The sequence below is a fragment of the Caloenas nicobarica genome, chromosome Z (assembly GCF_036013445.1).
Source record: "Caloenas nicobarica isolate bCalNic1 chromosome Z, bCalNic1.hap1, whole genome shotgun sequence".
Taxonomy (NCBI): domain Eukaryota; kingdom Metazoa; phylum Chordata; class Aves; order Columbiformes; family Columbidae; genus Caloenas; species Caloenas nicobarica.
The window spans coordinates 43,880,880-43,901,590 of NC_088284.1; the positions used below are offsets into that span (position 1 = coordinate 43,880,880).

The 20,711-nt window shown below is 41.5% G+C and overlaps 1 protein-coding gene across 1 annotated transcript; it reads left to right on the forward strand.

Annotated features, from left to right (window-relative positions):
- The first annotated feature begins 9,766 nt into the window (after positions 1–9,766).
- Positions 9,767–19,376, forward strand: CHRNA6 (cholinergic receptor nicotinic alpha 6 subunit). Its single transcript, XM_065655803.1, has 6 exons — positions 9,767–9,845; positions 12,200–12,339; positions 14,155–14,199; positions 15,327–15,436; positions 15,555–16,542; positions 19,254–19,376. The coding sequence occupies exons 1-6, from the start codon at positions 9,767–9,769 to the stop codon at positions 19,374–19,376; spliced, it is 1,485 nt and encodes a 494-aa protein (XP_065511875.1).
- Positions 19,377–20,711: the final 1,335 nt, after the last annotated feature.

Here is a 20,711-nt window from a genome sequence, read left to right on the forward strand (position 1 = left end):
AAACTCCAGAAACCTTTAGTGGTGAGCTGGGAAAATAGGTACAAAGAGAAATACTGGGTTCTTTCAGACACAAACATTTTTATTACTACTGCTGTTATTCCAGAGTGAGGATATGGTCTTTAGGAGCAAAAAGGGAATAAGCCAGGTTAAAAAAATAACATTAATACTTATTAATCAGAAGGGGTAAAAACTACTCACAAAACTGAGCACAGAGAATCCCAAACAAGATAGTTTCTTCCAAAGCAAGAGGACACTAAGGATGAGAGGATCTCACAGATTCTGAAACAAACAGGATTACTTAAACTTCCCAGCTCCCTGGCTCATTTTAACAAAGGTGGGAGAGTGGAGTTCATAATTTTTTTTATATGTTTGCTCAGCTGTTTTCCATTCATTTGTGCTGAATATGGCAAATTCTCACACGAACTTTCAAAGATATATCTTAAATATACTGAGGCCTTACAAAATACTGCAGCACCTATCTTGCTTCCAGAAGGATATTCTTTTCTGTCTTCAAGTGTCTCCTTTAGCATATGCAGACACCCTTGCAGCATCCACAAAAATGTTGTAATGCCTTGGGAGATGTTGGGGGGACTAGGCATGAAGACTTTTTAAGAGAAACATTTGTAAATCACTCCACTGTTCCAGAATAAGAAGTAAGGACTAAAGTCTTGACAACTTTCAAACAGTTTATGCCCTCTTTATGATCAGTGGAGAAGCTGTGTCCTTCAAGATTTTCATCACCCGGGAAAGTGTTTCAGATTTCAAGCAGGGGTACCATAGGTGTTTTTAAAGCGGTGTTGGTTTAGTTTCATTATAGAGGAGATCTGAGAAGTGAATGTCAGAATTTCTGCTGACATGGATTTTTCACCTCGTGCATTTACATGTTCTCTCAAATGTTTGGGTTTTGGTTTCTGGGTTTTTTTTGTATTGGCTGGGGTGCCAGCTGGGAGCTAGATTTCAACAGTACCCACTGCATTGTTAAGGTTTTCCTCCAACACCAGCAAGGTACAAGGATTTACTTAGATGTCCAACCTGAGAAAGCTTTTCCCTCACTTAGCTTCTCTTCGGTTTCTATCTTCCAACAGAAAATTAGTGACAGAGGAATGTCAAGCAACCTTGCCTAGATGTGGTGCATTTCTGAGGTTTTTGTCTCAGATAGAATCCATCATTTAATGAGACATGCATGGATACCATGTTTATCACCATGTAGCCAAGCATTTGTTGTCTCTGCTGCACTTGGACATGAGGTAGGCAAGAAGCTTCCAGGAGGTACACCTATGTTGAGAAGATTTATCCTGCATCCCTCTCTTCACTTGTTGAAGTATTTGATTTTCTTTCTACTCCATATTTTGAGATAAAAATTGAGAGAGGGACTGTATTGTCCTTATTTCTTGTCTGAGGGTTTTGTTTTCTGTATGTGTTGCTAAAGGTTAAAGCAGGAATAAAGAAATGCTGTTTATTTCAGCTAAGCCTCCTATTCAAATTATATTTAGGTTTTCGCAGTTTTTATGTCTACTCGCTGACCCCTCTAAAGGCCAATTTATAATTAATTTTAAAGATAATTAAGTTTCCATAAATTTGACGTTAATCAAAAACTCCACAAAGGGAAGAATCCAGATGAGATTTCTACTTTGCGCCATCTGAAGGAGCAACAGACGTACTATATGTATATCTCATTTGGAAGTAGCTGCATAGCATAGTGAGCACACATATGTTAGTCCACCAGTCAGCATACACATAGCTCCTGCCTACCTTCTACACATGCTGCTTTGCACCCCTTAGGGGTCTAAAAGGGAGCAGGAGGAATGTTTAGAGCTGTTGAGATATGGAAAGTTTAGGGACAAAAGATACATGCCCAAGAAATAAGGCTTCATTAGTCCTCCAGCTCAATGACCACCGCATTTCCCTTGTGATAACTATGATCACTTTTTTCATGTATTAGTATGTTTTCACATTAATTAAACAGTTTAAGGATTTTTTGTTTTGTTTTGTTGGTTGGTTTGTTGTTGTTGTTGTTCAGTTTCCAGCCATGAAGTACCCCATGGATTTTATTATTTCCTTTGGAACACACCCTTGAATTCGCAAAAACACTTGTTAAGTTTGAAATCTCAGTCCACTAGAATATGGCCTCAGAAAAGGTATTTAGCCAGCATATGAGTGTATTCATGGTCAGATCAGCAAGAGCACTGTTTGGTGTGCTTCCTTGTGGCTTGAGTTAGCTGCTCCTTGCAATGGTCTATTATTTAATGAACTCATAAGGTCTAAAATTGGGCATCTGCATTGTCATTTTTAGCAACCTAAATTTCAGTTCATTCTTCTAAGAAAGAAATGTGGATGACAATGAAATCTGGCTTGATGCCTATACACAAACAAAGCCACATTTTTCCGCAATAATTCTTTTCTAAGACCATCATACTCCTCCCCATTTCCCTCTTGTGCTAAATCCTCTAATATTCTTCTTTTCCGTCACCCCTTTTAGGCTAGGAAATTTCAGACCTTCAGACAGGGACTCTTTACTGCAGTCATATTCCTGTTACTCTCTTGCTCAGTCAGATCCTGTACCTTTTTTTCCAAGATGCCTGCCCTTTCCAGTCATCATACTCATTGCTATCATATTTTCCCTAACAATATTGCTGCTATACCCATTATCCTCAGTACAGGAAGAGGACATTAGGAGAGTCCCCTTCACTCACTGAATCCAACAATCCATTGTTTCAGGATATTATGCCATAGCATCCCTTTAAGCATTTCCATTTACACTTCTGCTTGACTTGTTCTTTTCCCTACTTATGAAATGCTATATTTCTTCAAAATAGGATGTTGGCTATAGTACCATCCCTGGAGGCACTGCAGATATCAGTGCAGAATTAGGTGGCTTCCAAAAGATCCTACTCAAGCTTGTGTGGTTTGTACGTTTATTTATCACAACAATGTAAAAGTATGTTTGCACCAAAGAAACATATTTACACTAGTGAACTGTGGAATCATGTATTTTACCTGTTGAAAACATACTCCCAGGACTTTTTCCTTGAGTAAGAAAGCTAGAAAAGCCAAACAGAGATTATTGGTTTGGAGTTTAGTTCCTTGAAATGGATCAGATTTCATCAGCCTAGGTAAGTCTCCATCATGTTACGAGAGTTGTTCCAAGCTAGAGGTCACGGAAGCCGAAAAAAGCGATGCTATGTGACCCCAAATGTACAGTAGAAAGTGCTTCGAGGATGCTGCCATCAGTGATGATTTAGCTTATAGAAGGTGGACCTTTGTGTTGTACTGTAGCTCCTTAGCAGGCAGCATCGTGGGAATAGGCATCCCCGTTAATGTACTTGACTACTCAGGATGTAATAACTGCCTGACTTACCAGACTTTATAGCTGGGGCAGTGGGGGAGTCCAACAGAGGCATTGTGGTTCAATCTCTTTAAAACAAAAGAAAAAGGAAGAAAGGACTGTATCACAGAGGAAGCCACTGAACTGAAGAAATTCTATGTTCGATATGTGGAAATGCCCTAACCAGTTCCAGTCTCTTCCCACGCATCATTTGAAATCTGACTAACAAAAAAATGCCTTAATATAAGCAATCCTAAAGCATGAGCACATTACTGTGCACATTTTCACACAGTAGCTGTTGAAGTTCTATCCTCACTCAGGCTTTGTGTCTGCTGCACATAAGAAGCCACTGCTCAGTGGCTGATGGAGCAGAGAGCAGACATTCTTGGCACATGAGGTCCCAGAGCAGGAGAGAGACCAAAGCCCATGACTTATACATGGGTGAGATCTGGGCTTTGCTGCAGAGAGTGCAAATGAACAAGCTATGTGAATGCACTGCTCATGGTGTGAGACTTGACAAACAGGACCATACTAACACTTAAATAAAAGGTAATGACTTGAAAGTGCTTTTGTGGTAGTTGAATGTCTGCCAATGAGGCAGTGAAAACTGGATTCCTAATAACCTGCTTTATTTTATTGATATCCAGAAGTAAAACAAAACAGAGGATCGCAACCGCACCTAGAACTAACACGGGTTAACAGAAACCTGCCCTGGTGAGACTGTAATTGGCACAGACAAGGCAGGTACAGCATGCGAAAGGTCAGAGCAAACAGCAATATAACACTTAGTTCTTCAGTTCCCTGGGAAGAGGCTGTGTTTTTGTCACTTCACTATGGCACTCACTCCACAGAAGAATGATAAAAAATGAAATGGAGAAATACTGCTGTTGATATTGTTTCTGTGCAGCTGTAGGGTGTAATACTGGGTGTCTAAACAACTTAGGGTTTGGTGGCTGGTATTGCCTGTTGGATTTCCACATCAAACATTTATGGAGAAGATATGCCAGATTTCATACAGGTGGAAGCGCATGGTTCTGCACATGTATGCATGTAGAGGAGAAGGGACAACATAATATTTTCAGACTTGTCTGAGAGTGAGACTGTTTGTGCATGTCTCATTGTGAACACAGGAGATGCCGCTTTGGTACCTGTGGAAGTTGATACATGTTTGTGCTTTGTGGTGTGCATTTCAGTGTTGGAGCACTAAGGTATGGCAAGTGGAGCAAGCTTCAGGGAACAAACCATTAACTGAGGCAGAGAAGGAGCACAGAGAGACAAAGGTATCTCAGATATTGGGATAAAGAGGAAAACGAGGGAGGACTAGAAAGACAGAGGTTGTAGCAGGCAAAAAGGGAGGAAAAATAATAAAAACAAATAATAGGAACAAAAAGGAATAAGAGAAGGGGTGTGAAATTTACCACTCTTCTCTCTCCTCTGTGTTCTCATCATCTATTGATCCTCTGGTGCTTTATCCACAAGAGGAAAAGAGGCAGGAAGATGGGAAGGAAGGAGGGGAGAAGAGAGGAGAGCCCAGTGCTCACTGAGATAGAGCAGTTCTCTTGGAGAGTAGTCCCAGATATGGCCTCTGCCTTCCTGCCTGAGGTCTGTGTGACAGTTGCACGTCTGTGTGACAGTTGCACATCTGTCCCCACGCCCTCAATGAGATCCAGAGCCTTCAGTAGGGCAGTTGATGGCTTTTCAGCACCTTTTGCGCCCCACTGTGCCTGTCCTCACATACACACCTAGGTTGGTGCCAAGGTGCCCACAGTCATATCCTCCCCACCCCGGGGCACTGTGACTCCTCACGTTCAGCACTCCCCCAGGCTGGGGGAGCAGGAAAGGTGGGACCATGAGTCAATAGACAGGGTCCTCAACCAAGCAGGTGTGCAGAGAAGCTGAGAAGCTTCTCAACCATACTTGTAATGACCACAGCCAGATCTGACCAGGCTATAAAACTGGGTCTCCACCGAAGACCCCCTTTGAGTGGTCTTCTCAAAGCAGCGGGTCTGTGAACAGAGCCCTCCACTTAGACTGGGACCCCATCTAAGGAGACTTCCTGGGACTGAGTGCCCTCGCCTCCTCTTCAGTGAGTGATTTTCCTTCTGGATATATCCTTGATTGAGTCCTTGCCCACCCCAGGCAAGCAACTAATTTCTGCTGGGTACCCTTGAGTGAAAGTCCTCTCATTCTGTTTTTTGTAAGTGAATGCATGCACACTGTGGATCATAATTATTCTTACGTAAGGTCATATAACAATAATTTCCTCAACTGGTATCTGAACCTGTGTTTTATAATGTTGTCAGAGTGCTAAATAATTTGGATAAACCCTGTTTCTTTTTTGTTTCTTGGCTAAACTGTTCTGGCTAGAATAAAGTCTGTTTGGAGCTTGTTGCCTGCCTAAATTGACTTTTGGCCCTTTCTGACAGTCTACAGTGCCTTGAATTGTTAAAAAGCCTGCTTTGTTTCTACTATCAGCTAGAGTTATGCCTGACAAGGGGTGGCAGTTTAGCTTGAAAGATCTGAAAGGTGACAGTTTCCAACTGCCATGAATCAGAACAGAGCATTTTAAGGTAAAATGTCAGTGTTCACAAGAAGGTCAGTTGTCCAGGCAGCACAGGCATGGAAAAAACACTATTCCCAACAACCCGTGCAAGCTAAGCTATTCCTTCACCCCTCAGAACCTGCAATGCAGCTTCACATCCCAGCTTTTAGAGCATGTGCTTCACTTGCCTACTCAATTAAAGCAACTCACACTCTCAGAAATCTCCTCTCCATCTGTGAGCTTTCCCAAGTTCCTTTTTTACCTTAACTTAGCTAATGCATAAGCTACCGAAGGTGGACTACAAACTGTCAGTAAGACAGTGGGATTTGACTGACACTTTCACTGTCCCATTACAGTTTCCTTCCTCTGGCATCATTTTTATTAGCAGTAGGTGTCCCACACCCAGGCATGTACTGTGTGTGAATATCCAGATAGGAGTGAGCTGTAGCTGAGTTGATTGTTTCCTTAATGGCTGGCTGCTTGCAAAAGTGGTTTGGTAGTGGGATAGAAATAACATACAACGCTGCTGAGATCTGAGTCATCTTCACAGCTATTTCAGCACAGCCATAACAGGGAAATGTACAGGTAGCCCTGAGCAAGCAAACAGTGAGAAGCGGCTCTTTTCCTCCACAGTGCTTCTAGACCAGCGATGGAAAGGGGAACATGTGTCCCTGGGTGCAAATTCACTTGCCTAGTAGTAGTTAGCAGTCAAGAGGGCTGGGAAGTGAAGTCCCACACTGGGTTCAGTGGCTATTTAACGGGTGGTCAGGGTATGAGTGGCTCACCATTGTAAAGGTGTTTGTCACAGCCTCACTGCAGATGAACCCATGGCATTGTCAATGCCTACAAACAATTCAGATGTGGCTCTCCAGCAGTGAACTACTTAGCTCTAGAGGGAAAAATCAGCCATTCAAACCGAGGCTTGACTCCAAAAGTCAAGATCTGTTATTAGCATTGCAAATAGCACTGGAGCATGTGCCTCCAGCCAGAGTTACAGGGCACACAGGCAATCCTCTAAATTGGCCCTGATGCATTTTACACAGTCAACACCATGCAGCTATTACAATGTCAAGCTCCAGTGGTGAAGTGCATTTATGTGCTAGAAACCTTTATAGTGGGCGGATTTTGTGTATCCCTGCAAGCTGCTTGTCTTCTTTTGCCTGAGCCACCTCACCTAAAGAAGGGAGGCCATAGATTTTGCTCTGAGTCAGGATGTTTTTCGATAGTAAAAGCACATGTGGAGGGACTAAATCAGCCTCTTCTTCCACACATAGAGGGCCAAGGAAGAGCGAAAGCCTGTTGCTATGTGCTTGCTGTTTGAGCCTGGCATGTTGATACCTTCCTTGGCCAGTTCATGTTAGATTCAATTAGGTACCTTCCCTAGCAGCAACGATTCACAGACTTTTTGCTTTGCTTCTAGCTGGCTTCCTTTTCACTGAGGCAGTACTTCAGCTGGTCCCTCTGGCCTCTCCATCTGGATGCCTCAGCAGCCAGTTGTCATGGCCCAGTTTGAACTGTGCCTTCCTCTTCAGCCTTTCCCAAGGGCAACATCCACTCCAGCAGGGTCCTACCAGCAGGGCAGGTGTGGCACAATCGCTCCTGCCATCTGCTCACTGAATAATTTGTATTGCCTCCTAACTCACCCTGCCTCCCCAGTCCCTCCGTCCCCAAAACAAAGCAGCTCTTTACTTCAAGTGTGGCACTAAGAATCACCTTGCCAGCTGGCCTGCTATTGCTCTCCTTTCCAGACAGGAAAATGCACTCATTACTCTCACTTCTGAAGACCTTCCAGTTTAACCCAGATACATGTTTGCAGGTTTGTTAACTTTTCATACTTGATTCCCTGGCCCGTCAGTTTTTTGGAAGAACAAAAAGTTTGGAAGTCTCAAAACATTTTATTTTAGAGTCAGTTTGCTTTCAAATTGCGTCTGACTTTCTTACCATATGTCATCTTTCTACAAGCGCTGAACTTTCACAGCAGTTCATATACCATGACTACAGCCAGCCACAGGTATCCTGTGATGGTATATGGCTGCATAATTCTATTAGCCACAGTGCACTGTGGGCTTCATGAGTTCAAGGAGGAAGTATGAGCTTCATTGGATAAGGTGAGGGAACTGCAAGGTTACAAAGCTGGACTGTTAACATCATTCTAACAAACATTGCAACTTGCAAAAACTGGACACAAAGCAAAATGTTTTTGTGGTTTTTACTTTTTTTGCTTTGGAAAATGTCAAAATGGACATTTACAGGAAAAATCATTATGCTGCAACCTATATTTTCATCTTAAAATCATTTGTAAGGAGAATTTATATCTAACTTCAGCTTGGAGATGGATCAGAGCTGTAGTGGTCTCTACTTAAAACCATATTTAGTTTTCTGCTGCTTTCGAGAGTGCAAGCTGACTCCCAGCCCCCAAACACCATTGTGGTTTGATTTTTTTGTTTTCTCATCTCTCTGCTCAAGGCTCCGCAACTCCAGTGAGGTCTGGAGTAAGGCTTCTGTTAGTAATCCTCCAAGACTGCTTTTTCATCCCTCGGAACTTGCCATGGGCAACTTTGTCCACTTCAGGTATCTTGTCTGTGCAGGAAACTCATTCCTAAGTCTCTTCCAGACAGACCTCTTCCCTTCTACCCACATTTTAACAACTTGTGTAGAAGAAAAAGTGCTTTCTCATCCTGAGCTCCAGCATTGCCTTTGTGTTCTGCAGTATGGAGAGCATTTTTTTTCTGTTTATGGCTTGTCTCTTCTCTCTGCACTTACGCAACAATGTAACAGTCACACAGACTTGTTCAGGATGAATTGAGCATACATGAAGGAGATTTCCTGTCTGAGCTGCTTTCTGGGAGGCTGGATGGCACCAAGTAACCTGTGGTGCCCTCCACCTTCCTGCAGTTAAACAGGGCCCTCAGTTTCTCACACCATTTGCCTACAGATTCTTTTCAGGCATTCCTGTTGCAAGGACATGCATACCGAATGCTTCAGGAGTGAACATGCATTCATCTCTAGAGTATCAGGACCTCCAGTTTTTTAACTTCTGTCATTAAGAGTAACACTTCATCACAGTGAACCTGACCTGTTAGGTACTTTTCTAACAGCAGCTAATGTTTTTCCTTTATTCTACCGCTCCGTTTCCACCCTAGGAGGATACTGGCACAGGAATCACTGCACGCACACACACAAAATGTTAAAAAATTGATGCTGTGAGCTGACTTGTTTCTCAGGAAAGAGGATTCTTAGTTGGTCCTGTCGGACGGCAATAATAAATCTACTTGACTTAGATTTTTTCACTCAGAATACTTTCAAGTAATTCTATCACATGATGCGATACTTATTTCAAGGTTCTAATGGTTTCTGGTAGAGGTGTTAGAACAATATAGCATCCATTTCTTCTGCTGCAGGATTAGTCCTCAGCCCAGAAACTGAAGTTGTTTTGTCTCTGTATATTCTGACGGACATACTCAGGTGAGCACTAGGCAAAAAGCAGCTGCTTTTGGATTCGTGTTCTTTAACCAGTGGGTGGAGGGCTGAGTGAATTCCTCCTCCCCTCCCTGGCTCCACGCTGGTGCCCTGTGTCTTGCTTTCCCTGTCTCCTGCCCTCTTATACATTCCCCCAGCGGCAGGGGTGCAGGTGACTGGAAATGCAAAAAGTCATCTGATAGGATGCTGCCTGACTCCCTTCACTCTGCACAGCATAAGCTCTCCCCTCTGGTGATAGTGGAAGCAACTCTGCAAGGCTTTGCTCTGCTCAGCAGACTGCAGTTTGCTGCCAAAGCAAAACTGAAATCCGTCTTTGTACTGCCTACTTACCATCGGGGGGGGGCTTGTATGTCTTCTTGCCTTCTGTTTCTTTCCCTAAACCTATCTTCTCAAAAGGAAGCTCTATTCTGCTACTAGCAATGCATCCTAAGAGGTGGCTATGTTGGTGTAACCCTGCTTTCTGTGTGTGGGTATTCGTGTTCACATCTTTGATTAAAGGTAGGCTCTCTTTGATACTAATCTCTAAAATATTTTCTAGTCACTGTCTCTGCTTCTGTTTTCCTGGAATGAATTCAATGTAAAGCTTCTACCAGCTATTTCTAACCTTAAATCTGTAACATTACAACAGTATTTTGAGAGCTAAAGCAATACAAGTTTTCACACATAAACCTCTTCATTTTGAATTGATAACTAGTTGACGAACTGTTTCTAGCAAATAATGAAAATGAAATAGGAGTTCTAGTAATTTTGTTTGGTGCTCAAATTTTGCAATTGCTTAAATAATGCAGGCTAAATATGTGCATTTTAGGTACTGACACATTCGAAAGTGAGAACTTGATATATTTTTATTCACTGTTGTTTGTGATCTATGGCTAAATATAATGGAGTGATTTCCATGCACAAGTCTCACTGAGGTTCAGCAGGATTTCTGCTTTTAAGACACTCCATTTTTTTAAGGTCTCACTTCCACTGATGGCCAAGACATATATGAATTACAGTTCTTGTGTTAGCAAGCTATAAGGCATTGTCTTAAAGCAACACCAATGAGATGAGAATCTGTAACTGAAGAATAAAAATGAAAGGCCTAAATCCTTGTCCATTTCTGTTACTCTATTTCAAAGCATGTTAAGAAGTCAGGAGGAAAATTTCAAATGAAACATGATTTTAGACTCACCAGCTTTTGTCATAAAACTTTACTAAGAAACTCGTGGTCCCACAGTGGGGTACTTGTAGTCACAGTGAGATGGATGATGATGAAGAAATCTGTAAAGGAAATTGCAGTTTCCTTTTTGAATGGCACAATACATGGTACACAAACATCCAAACTTTATAGACATTCATGTATCTTCTCTGGATGACGCTAAAAGGATGAAACAAAACATTAAGTCATAGAAGTTTTACTAGAATTTTCTTTCTGTACCTGTAAGTCACCAGTAACCAACATTTCAGCTTTTAGTTGTGATAATCTCCTGAATGTGAACATGCTTCTTATCACCTTAGAGGCAGAAATGTCATTTCTTTCAAAAACAGGGGCATGAAAACAGTGCAGTAAGACGAGACTAAGCATCTCCCTGTAGGACATCTGTGCAACCACAGGCCATTGTGTTCACTGAAGGAAATATAAATTACAAATTTATGTCCTATGCTGTGCCAGAGACCATGTTGCCTGACACAGAACCTTTTTTGTTTAATATTTGTAGTCATAAAGGCTTATCATGATGGCTTTCCTGTTGTGTTCTATTGCAGTCTGGGACTAACGCAAAAGCTTATAACCATGTATCTGAAAAACTAATTTTTCCTCGGTTGTATCAGTAGTATCTTTGGTATCATCATATAGCTTTGATGACACAGCTGTGCTCAATATGAGGTGCGATTTCTAAATCTTTGCCTTATGAAGTATTTTGAATTTCAGTGCTGAATTATAGTAGTATATTGAAATATAGTAGTATATTGAAGTAGCAAAGTTATTCAATAAAAGTATTGTTCTGAGCTGATGTCACCAGAGTCCACATGATTTAATCTTTCCTCTTGAAATCAAAGTCTGTAGCCTTTAGCACTGTGAAAATAACTATTTCATGTTTTGGCTATATACAGCAGATTAAGAGCACTCTTCTTGACTCTGCGGTGAGATGGCTCTGTGCCTGTCATATACCTTACACTTGCAAAGCAATCCCGTCTGTACTGCATAGGCTGAGGGTTACAGCTATGATCTGCTTGTTCCCGAAGAACCGCTCTATATTACAAAGATGCATGCTATTCTATAAGAAATGATAATATTCCACTTTTTTTTCTCATAGAACTTAATAAATGAACTTCCTTCAGAGCGAATTTTGTGCTATCTAAAGAGCTGAAATAGCACACATGAGGATAAAATGTGGTCATAGTTTTTAAGACTAGGAGACATCATTACGATCACCTAATTGGAGTCTCTGACATAGATTTTGATCCAGTAGTTGCAGCCTCAAATTTTTAAGTTCTGAGTAAGTAGCTATGCTTTTGATAAACTCTCAGTTTTACCACAAAAACTACCAAAGATTGAATCCACTGTATTTCTAATTTTTCTGCTTCACACCACCTTATTCTACTTTGGTCTGGTATCAGGGTGGGCTGGATGCAGCTTAGGAGACATTTCCATTCAAGCCATTGCCTTACACTTTGAGGAGACGGGGAGCAGTGAGCAGCTTTCAGCTGACATCGTTCTGGCAGCCCTCTTCTCTCTGTGCTCCTGTGTCTTGACACATGGTCACAAGCACCAGAATCCAGAAATACAGCATGGACTACTATGTGAGCCAGCACCTTCCTTTCCACTTCCTTACCTCTGATGTAGCTGTTCTTTATCTTTACCAACACAGATACCACAGCCTGCAAATCAGAGGAACGGTTGTTTCACAAACTCTTCTCTCAGTACAACCAGTTCATCAGGCCAGTGGAAAATGTGTCTGATCCTGTCACGGTGTATTTTGAAGTGGCCATTACCCAGCTTACAAATGTGGTAAGGCTCATTACAGAACAATGCTGAGATTTGGGGATGATTGCAAACATATGAAAATTGCTAAAGCAGCAGATGTAACAGTTACACCTACAACTCTCATAGCTGACATTGTCATGTGTGCATGCATGTACATGCTGAGACTTTTGCGGTTCTTTCTGTCAGCTGAGTCACACTGGTTGCCCAAACAAGCAGTTTGAGCTACACAGTTTCCTTTGCTTATTCTGTAGTGTCAAATCCCTCTGCTCCAGGCAGCAGCCTCTGGCACGCAAAGCAGCAGTACTGGATGTTTACTGTCCACAGGGCCAGCCTGCTCCAGAGATGCCTTGGGTGTTCATGATGTGTAGCATTGGGCCTAGTTCTCCGGTGGGGATGGTGTCATTTCCCAGTGGTCCTGAGAGACAAAAATCTTCTCTATTTTTGCATGCTATTTCGGTCTGTTTGTTTCAAAATAACATAAGAGATGTACAGCCTGCAAAGTGGCGATTTAAAGCATGGAGCTGGGGATGAATGTTGTGTGTGGGTGTGTGTTCTGGGGTGCACTGTATACAAGGATGTGTGTGTCTGAGGTGGCAGACCTGCTGGGCAGGGGACTGTGGAAAAAGCAAAACATGACCTTAACCCTCACTGAAGTCTGCTCTGTGAAGCAAATTATCCACAGAACAGATGCAGAGTTTTGATTCTGATGCACATAGTTGAGTCCATAATGAAGTGACAGGCAAACAGTAAGGAGCAATGCTCAGCAGCAGCCAAGGAGCTAAGTTGTCTGAGAGTATAAATAAAGGCATTGTAAGTCCTCATGGTGAAGGCAGTTGTCATCCTTTGGAGTTCCTTTATCAAAGTATTTTGTTTCCATGAAATAGGTGGCTTGGCAGGTTTCAGCAGTTCTGTTTCACATTGCAGCCCCTGGCTCCCAGTGCTGTCTTTGGAGAAAAAAAGGACTATCATAAGTAAATAAGCTGGATTTTCTCAATAAAGGGTCATGATTTTTACAAGAACTTAGATAGTTTAACCCATGGACAGGAACCTTACAGGGCTTACAAAATTATCTTTGTGCTTAATCTTCAGAACAGTGTTAACTTTTTGAGCACACGCGCTTAAAAACTAAGAACTACCCAAAGAAATATTCTTGCAGATATTTTAATTGTGAATGTCAGCCCACATTCTTAAATATATGTAATATGAGTCTTTCTGAATACTTCTGGGCTGAAGGCTTATTTATTAGAACAGGATCCCCTCTTTTATTATGGTGTCTCTTGCAGCACCTTCCTGATTCATCACTGATTGGCAATTGCAATAATTGACTGTAAAAAGCAGGTCTCAGTAAAACAATGTCCTAATTAAGTACTGGTTGAGTGTGTCTGCTCTAGAGGTTTGCATAGAAATGTGAGAACACAGCGCTACAGATGCTGTTTTCCTTGAATCTTGACCAATACTGTACTGTGTAAACAGAGCTTTTAAAACACTGAATCCAGCAAAACACATAGCCACTGGCAGAAACTTATTCCTCTGGTACTGGTCAGAGCAATCGTATGTTTTGTGTTCTCCAGGTACACAAGCCCCTGGAAAAACAATACAGCTCTTTGTATGTCTGATATTTGTGGGGCATATTTTTTCAGTTGAGCTTTAAAAATTTTTCAGTAGAGCTGCACATGTCTGTGCACAATATATAAGCTCCCTGAAAATAGCCAGAAAAGACGTGGTATCAGTTAATGTGGAATTCTAGTTTCCATTTTTATAAAAATAACTTTGTCACTATCTCAGGATACTGTAACTAATTTATTGAGTAAAGATGTGCATGCCTGTGTCTCTTTCTAGGATGAAGTCAATCAGATTATGGAAACAAATTTGTGGCTAAGACATGTAAGTCACTGCATTGCCTTTCTCAAACATTTGCATTGATATGGTGAAATGTGTGTTACCCTGTAAGCTACATCTATAGAATCAGTGATGGGTTTATATCAAGGATTTTAACGATATGAATAAGGAGAAGCTTCATTAACCATGGCCACATTTGAAAAAGTCATTTATTTATTCTTATTTCCAAGAAGTTACACCTCTCATATTTTCTGTGTGGTATATTCTCCAATGATCCAATGATCGTTTATTTATCTGGTAACTCTGTCTGGACATACCCATAAAAGAGTGCTTAAATATGCAGCTGTGCAGTCTTAGGTCATGTCCATATTGAAGATTCCAACCACAACACTTATTAGCAAAAGAAACATGCCTCGATTTTTCCTGATGGTTTTAGCACTTACACATAGACAAAGATCTTTAGAGGACCTAAACTGCTGAGAAAAACGAGCCAGCTTCCACCAAAACACAATTTCCTTCAGGCACTGATTGTGGTGCACACAAAGCTTTCTGTAAAATATACTGTACTTATGAGGAGGATCTTCAGGGTAGGCTGTGTGAGCAAGGAGCATGGCCCCATGATAAGGTACCAGATAGCAACACAAGAGATCTGCTGGTCATCCCTTGGTGCCTCTGACTTGGTAATTTGCTACCCCTGTGGAACCAATAGTGTCCCCTGGTAGCAACTACCTGTTAGTGTGCATATGTACCTCCGTTCTCATTAAGATGCTGGTCTCCTTTGACACTGGCCTCCTTTAACCTGCAAGGTGCACCCTCATGACAGCAGCAGCAACGCCTGTATTTACTCTCTGCAGTGGGGATGTGACCTTGCACAGGGAAGGGTCTATACTGATGTAGCAAGACAAAGGAGAGATCTCAGCATGTCAGCAATGGATACCAATTGGCATTGCATCCCCTCACAGAGGAGGGAGTGGTAAATCCATGTAAGCAATATTCATATATGTCCAGTGTTTCTCCAGGTCATGGCCTTGTTGTCTTTCGGACCATTGTCCCCCTCTATGTGTGCTGCACTTTCAGTCTTTATCGTAGTCTGTCATTTTACAGGAAGATCTGAGAAGCAGATATTTGCCGATAATGCAAGGTTTTAAAATAATTTTCCATTCTTCCTTCAGATTTGGAATGACTACAAGTTGCGATGGGATCCCAGAGAATATGATAGCATTGAATTTGTGCGGGTACCAGCAGATAAAATTTGGAAACCAGATATCGTCTTGTATAACAAGTATGATGAACAAGTTTCCATTTTACCCTCTCTCTCAAAAGTATCCTTCTGCAGTGTCCATGAAAGACATTTTACTTTCATAGTAATTTTCTTTTCTTTCCCTCATTTGTCTTTCTAGTGCTGTGGGAGATTTTCAAGTTGAAGGCAAAACCAAAGCCCTCCTTCGCTATGATGGAATGATCACCTGGACTCCACCAGCTATTTTTAAAAGCTCCTGTCCTATGGATATTACCTTTTTCCCCTTCGATCATCAGAACTGTTCACTGAAATTTGGCTCATGGACCTATGACAAAGCCAAAATTGATCTTCTGATCATTGGATCCAAAGTAGATATGAATGACTTTTGGGAAAATAGTGAATGGGAAATAGTTGATGCTTCTGGTTACAAACATGACATCAAATATAATTGCTGTGAAGAGATCTACACAGACATAACATATTCCTTTTATATTCGAAGATTACCAATGTTTTACACCATAAATCTGATCATTCCCTGTCTCTTCATCTCATTCCTGACTGTGTTAGTTTTTTACCTGCCATCTGACTGTGGTGAGAAAGTGACTCTTTGCATCTCCGTGCTGCTCTCTTTGACTGTATTTTTACTGGTCATCACAGAAACAATCCCATCCACCTCTTTAGTAATTCCCCTTGTAGGTGAATATTTACTCTTCACTATGATATTTGTGACTCTGTCAATTGTCATCACAGTGTTTGTCTTGAATATACATTACAGAACTCCAACCACACACACAATGCCCAAATGGGTAAAAACCGTCTTTCTTAGCCTGCTCCCAAAAGTCCTGTTGATGCAAAGGCCAGTACAACAGCAGAAAAAAAACATCTCCAGAAAAAGCAAGAAAGGATCAGCCAATATATTAGGCAAGTCAAAGCACAACAAACACAATGATACCAAACTACACAAGGAGCAGCAATGCCATCACTGTGATAAGGCAACTGAACTCACTACCACCAAAAGAAGACAATTGAGCCATCAGTCCCTGAAGTGGATGGCAGAGCACATGGAGTACTCCCCAGAAGTGAAGGATGTCATTAGCAGTGTTCAGTTCATCGCGGAAAACATGAGGTCTCAAAATGAAAACAAAGAGGTAAGGGAGGTAACCACCCAGGAGGGCAGACCAGAGGAATTGGAGTTGTTGAGTCTACAGGAGAAAATTTTGAGACCTGTGGATGGGTCAGATTTTCCTACGGATAAATCATGCACTGGAGATGAAACAAGAAAAGTGATCTCATCTACTCTTCCTCTATCCTCAGTGGATAATTTAAGCAGTAGGATGGTTTTAGATTAGACATGAGGCTCACTCTTCAAAAGAAAAGGAGCATCAGCCTGTTGCAGCCATGAGGAATGAACTTTGCTCGGCAGTGGTTCAGGCAGAGTTGATCCTGCCATGGGGCAGGGCATAGGCTAGATGTGACCTTTCAAGGTCTGTAACAACCCTACTGTAAATACTCAGAAGCAACCCTCTTGTACTGCTCACCAACTGCACAGCCCTGGTAAGCAGTAACATCTCAATACTAAGCGTGCTATTTGCCAAGCAAGGTATTTTTCTGTGGTAGTAATGAAACAAGCAAATTTGGGAACTGCTTTTTAAGGAAAGAGGCTTATCTGGCGGCACAGTAGTTGATCTGGAGAACTATTGTCAGTGAAAAATCTGGTAAAGATATTCCTTTCAGAATGCTGCTTTCTTTACTTTGTTTCAGTCTGGTGTATGCTCATTTTTTTTATAGTGATTTGACGAATTTTGGCTTCAGCAATACAGTATTTTCGGCCATGACAAACATATGTTGAAATAAAAGTTGAGTTTTGGGGGAAGACGCCTGAATAAAAACAGGCAACAGATGTAGAAAGACAGATTTTTAAAAAGGAGGGGGATGTGGGTAAAAATGAGACTTGGCATTTGAATGAATGGATTTTCTTGCGTGAGGTTATAATTTTTTCATCCTAACTGGGATTATTGTCATAGAAAATGGTTCATGCTTAGAGAATTCTCAGGCCATGTCCTCAGGTGTAAACACAAGCAACTAAAAGAAGCTCCAAGAAAGATTACCTGACATCTCCCCACACTGAGGCCTCACAAGGAATAAGAACGCTCTGACACTTCAAGTTGTTTTTAAAAAGTGTTTAGAGTCTAATGAAACTTATCTTTGATCTGTCATGAAATGTTTGCTTTTGATTTTGAAGTTTTTTAGATGCTCTATGATGGCAAAATCCATTTCAAAAATAAATACTGCTGTATTTGTATTAAAAAATACGAATACTTCGTGAGGGGAATGTTGAGAGGTATTCTTTCCAACAGAATATTTTGTTGAAATCAGCGCAAATTCATGAAATTTACGTGCAACTCCAAAATTACTTTTTTTCCCTTTTGTATGTCCTGCAGAAGAAGTTTCATCTGAAAACGAAGTCCATAACTTTCTGAATAAAGGGCTACAGTTAAGGCCTGGTCAGTGAATTCATAACATGAGTGGGTAATACATGCTAGCCCAAAGCAAAAGACAGAAATCTCTCAGCATGGAGGAAGATGGGGGTTGAGCTGAGCCTTGCTTGTCCTTAATATTTTGCTCAACCCCTGTATTTTAGCCCTGCTCTTGCTGCCATACCAGCTGCTTAAAACATATCCGTGTACTGTATTCAGCTGATTTCTCTGATGCACTCCAAAAAGAGGCTTTGCTGAAGCAGTTTGACTGAAATGCTGCCATGATTAGTCTTCCACATTTTTCCCGATTTGCATTTTGCAAATCTCTCCTGCCACATTAGATTGTATTCTTAGTCTGATATGTGCATCAGCAGCTCTGTATTTTATGTTTCAAAACATACTAGGAACAGGAAGCATGATTTTTCGTTTGAGCAAAATCCTCTCTTTGGGGAGAAAAAGGAGGCCGTTCTCAGGCAAGCACTGAGGAAATGATTCTGGAAGCTGCTTCTGCTTCAGCCAGACATACAAGGCCATATGGGTGATACCATGCACTAGACCTGTACAATAAAAGCCCTTTAAAAAATATAGCAACATTTACAGCAGCTGGAATTCTTGCTGTGTTTTCTTTCACAAGACATACAGCAGCAGCCTCTTAGATGAAAACTTCAAGAAATTGGGAAAACAAGTGGTAGATCCCTCAGCAGAGAGCTCTTAACCAGTCACTAGTTTTATATGAGTGAATGATGTTCTGATGCAGTGGTCCTTGTATGTAGGTACAGTTTAAACGACATTGGCTTCCTTGAAAGTGGTCCAAAGGTATACCTCTCAGACATCCGAAATCCACTCTGGCCTACTCAGCACATGCGACTGTGGTTTGCTCAGTCAGAGCCCTTGCTTTGCTATAGTCCATGTGTCCAGCTGGTCAGTTTGCTGAAGTCAATGGAGCTTGGCTGGAATGACAGAGTGGCAAATCAGGCCAGAATAGCAAACTGTCTCTTGTGTGGACTGTGAGGATAAGTCCCTTGACAGAGTCTAGTGATGTGCAGCTATGGTGATTCTACTACACCCACCACATGATCAGGTCCTATTTGTTAATGTCAGCATCACAGCTATAGCTTGCCAATAGACTTGAATATTTGAAAAAATTCAGCAGACTAGGATGGTGTTGAATGTTCTCAGCCAAAAGTGGTAAATACTACTAGAAGATCAGCACCCTTTAAAGACACTTGAAAACTGCAGCAACTATAAGCACAAGCAACACTATTCATGACTGCATGTACATTCTTCCTTACAAGAGACATTTCTACTGCATAATGTCAGCTTGCAATTGCATGTTACATTATATGAAGTTTATGCTTTTCATTTTTTCTTTTCTCTTGCAGGTGGAAGATGATTGGAAATATGTAGCTATGGTGATAGACAGAGTATTTCTCTGGGTGTTTATAATCCTTTGTGTGTTTGGGACTGCGGGGCTCTTTATCCAGCCACTAATAGCACATACATAACTTGACCCACTGCTTTTTATTCACTTCTGTTCTTGTTTCATTTTCAATTCCAAACAGTCTCCTGTATTTCTCTCCTTTTACATAACTCCTCTGCTTATCACCTCCTCAGCACCCAGCCACAGAGGAAAGGACGAAGAGAGGGAAGGGTCCTCTGAGAAAGCCAACAACCCAAAACAGAATGAGAAGAGGACTGAAAATGAGAGATGAGCATGTGGTCTTTCTATGGCAGAACACCTGGGATTTTTAGAGTGCCTATCTGTCTTTCCCTCAGTGAGATCAAGGGTAATAATCACACTGAGGATCACAGGAGCAGGTTGAAGTTATTGAGCTTTTTCCTTGGTTTCAGTACAGGGGGCTATTAGGACAGTTCAGGCACTTCTGAGTGCATTGCCCAAAGAGGGCTCTACCTGGCTTCATTTTTCTCTCCTGATCATAGCTCTTCCTCAGGTCCTCAGTTATTTTACTTTTCCTCTCTATTTCTTTCCAACAGCTAGTCTTTGGTGTGGCGCTTAGATGAGGTATCACAGTCCTACTGACTGGACCAGTGCTCTTTATTTTGTGTCAGGCAGCCAAAATCAAAATAAAAGTACAATCAAACCAATCCCTTGACCCTGTGACATTTTCAATATAATCTAAAATAGCAGGTCCCCATCTTCTGCAGTATATGTACACAAATGAGGTTCCCAGACCAACAAAATACATGTTTGTATTTATGTTTGAAGTCAGACAGGTCTTTAGCACATAATTCTAATTGAAGACAAATCGACTTAATGTTTTGCACTTCATGTAGCCTGACATCATTTGAAGCATCCTGGAGTCACCAAAGAGGAATAACCTGGATGCACTATGGAAAACCAGAAAAGACCTGAGCTATCTGTGGTTGCCATATAAAGCATCCACATTTGAATTCTACATGCTTCTAAGACCTTTAAAAACTAGTTCATCTTCCACTGAACTTTGCATGCGACCAAGGTCCCTTTTACTTCCTGATACTGAATACCAAGTCCTTGATGAGCTCCAGTAGGATTTCTAAGCCACGTTTCACTCATCAGGTTGAGAGTGGTACCAGACCACAGATTCTGCTCTGAAAACTCTTGCTTGCTCAGGCCCAGACATAAGCCCAAAAGAGGAGGGTTTGTCCCTGAGTAGTTACTCATGACACACAAAATTGGATTGACTTTATTGGATTTCCTTTATTGGATTGATCTGAGTTTTCTGGTGTTTTCAAACCTCAAGACCAACTTGGACTGCACACATCCCAGCAAGAGAAGGCTAGCTATCATGAATCCTAATGCACCTTGTTCCAAACAGCTATGTAGCAATTTTCCATTTTCT

What these genes read in the sequence shown, in the direction of transcription:
- CHRNA6 (XM_065655803.1), top strand. Translation starts at nt 9,767, where the DNA reads ATGCATCCTAAGAGGTGGCTATGTTGGTGTAACCCTGCTTTCTGTGTG. An exon ending in GATATCGTCTTGTATAACAA is followed by an intron (nt 15,437 to 15,554) that starts GTATGATGAACA and finishes TTGTCTTTCTAG; the next exon opens with TGCTGTGGGAGATTTTCAAG. An exon ending in CTCAAAATGAAAACAAAGAG is followed by an intron (nt 16,543 to 19,253) that starts GTAAGGGAGGTA and finishes TTTCTCTTGCAG; the next exon opens with GTGGAAGATGATTGGAAATA.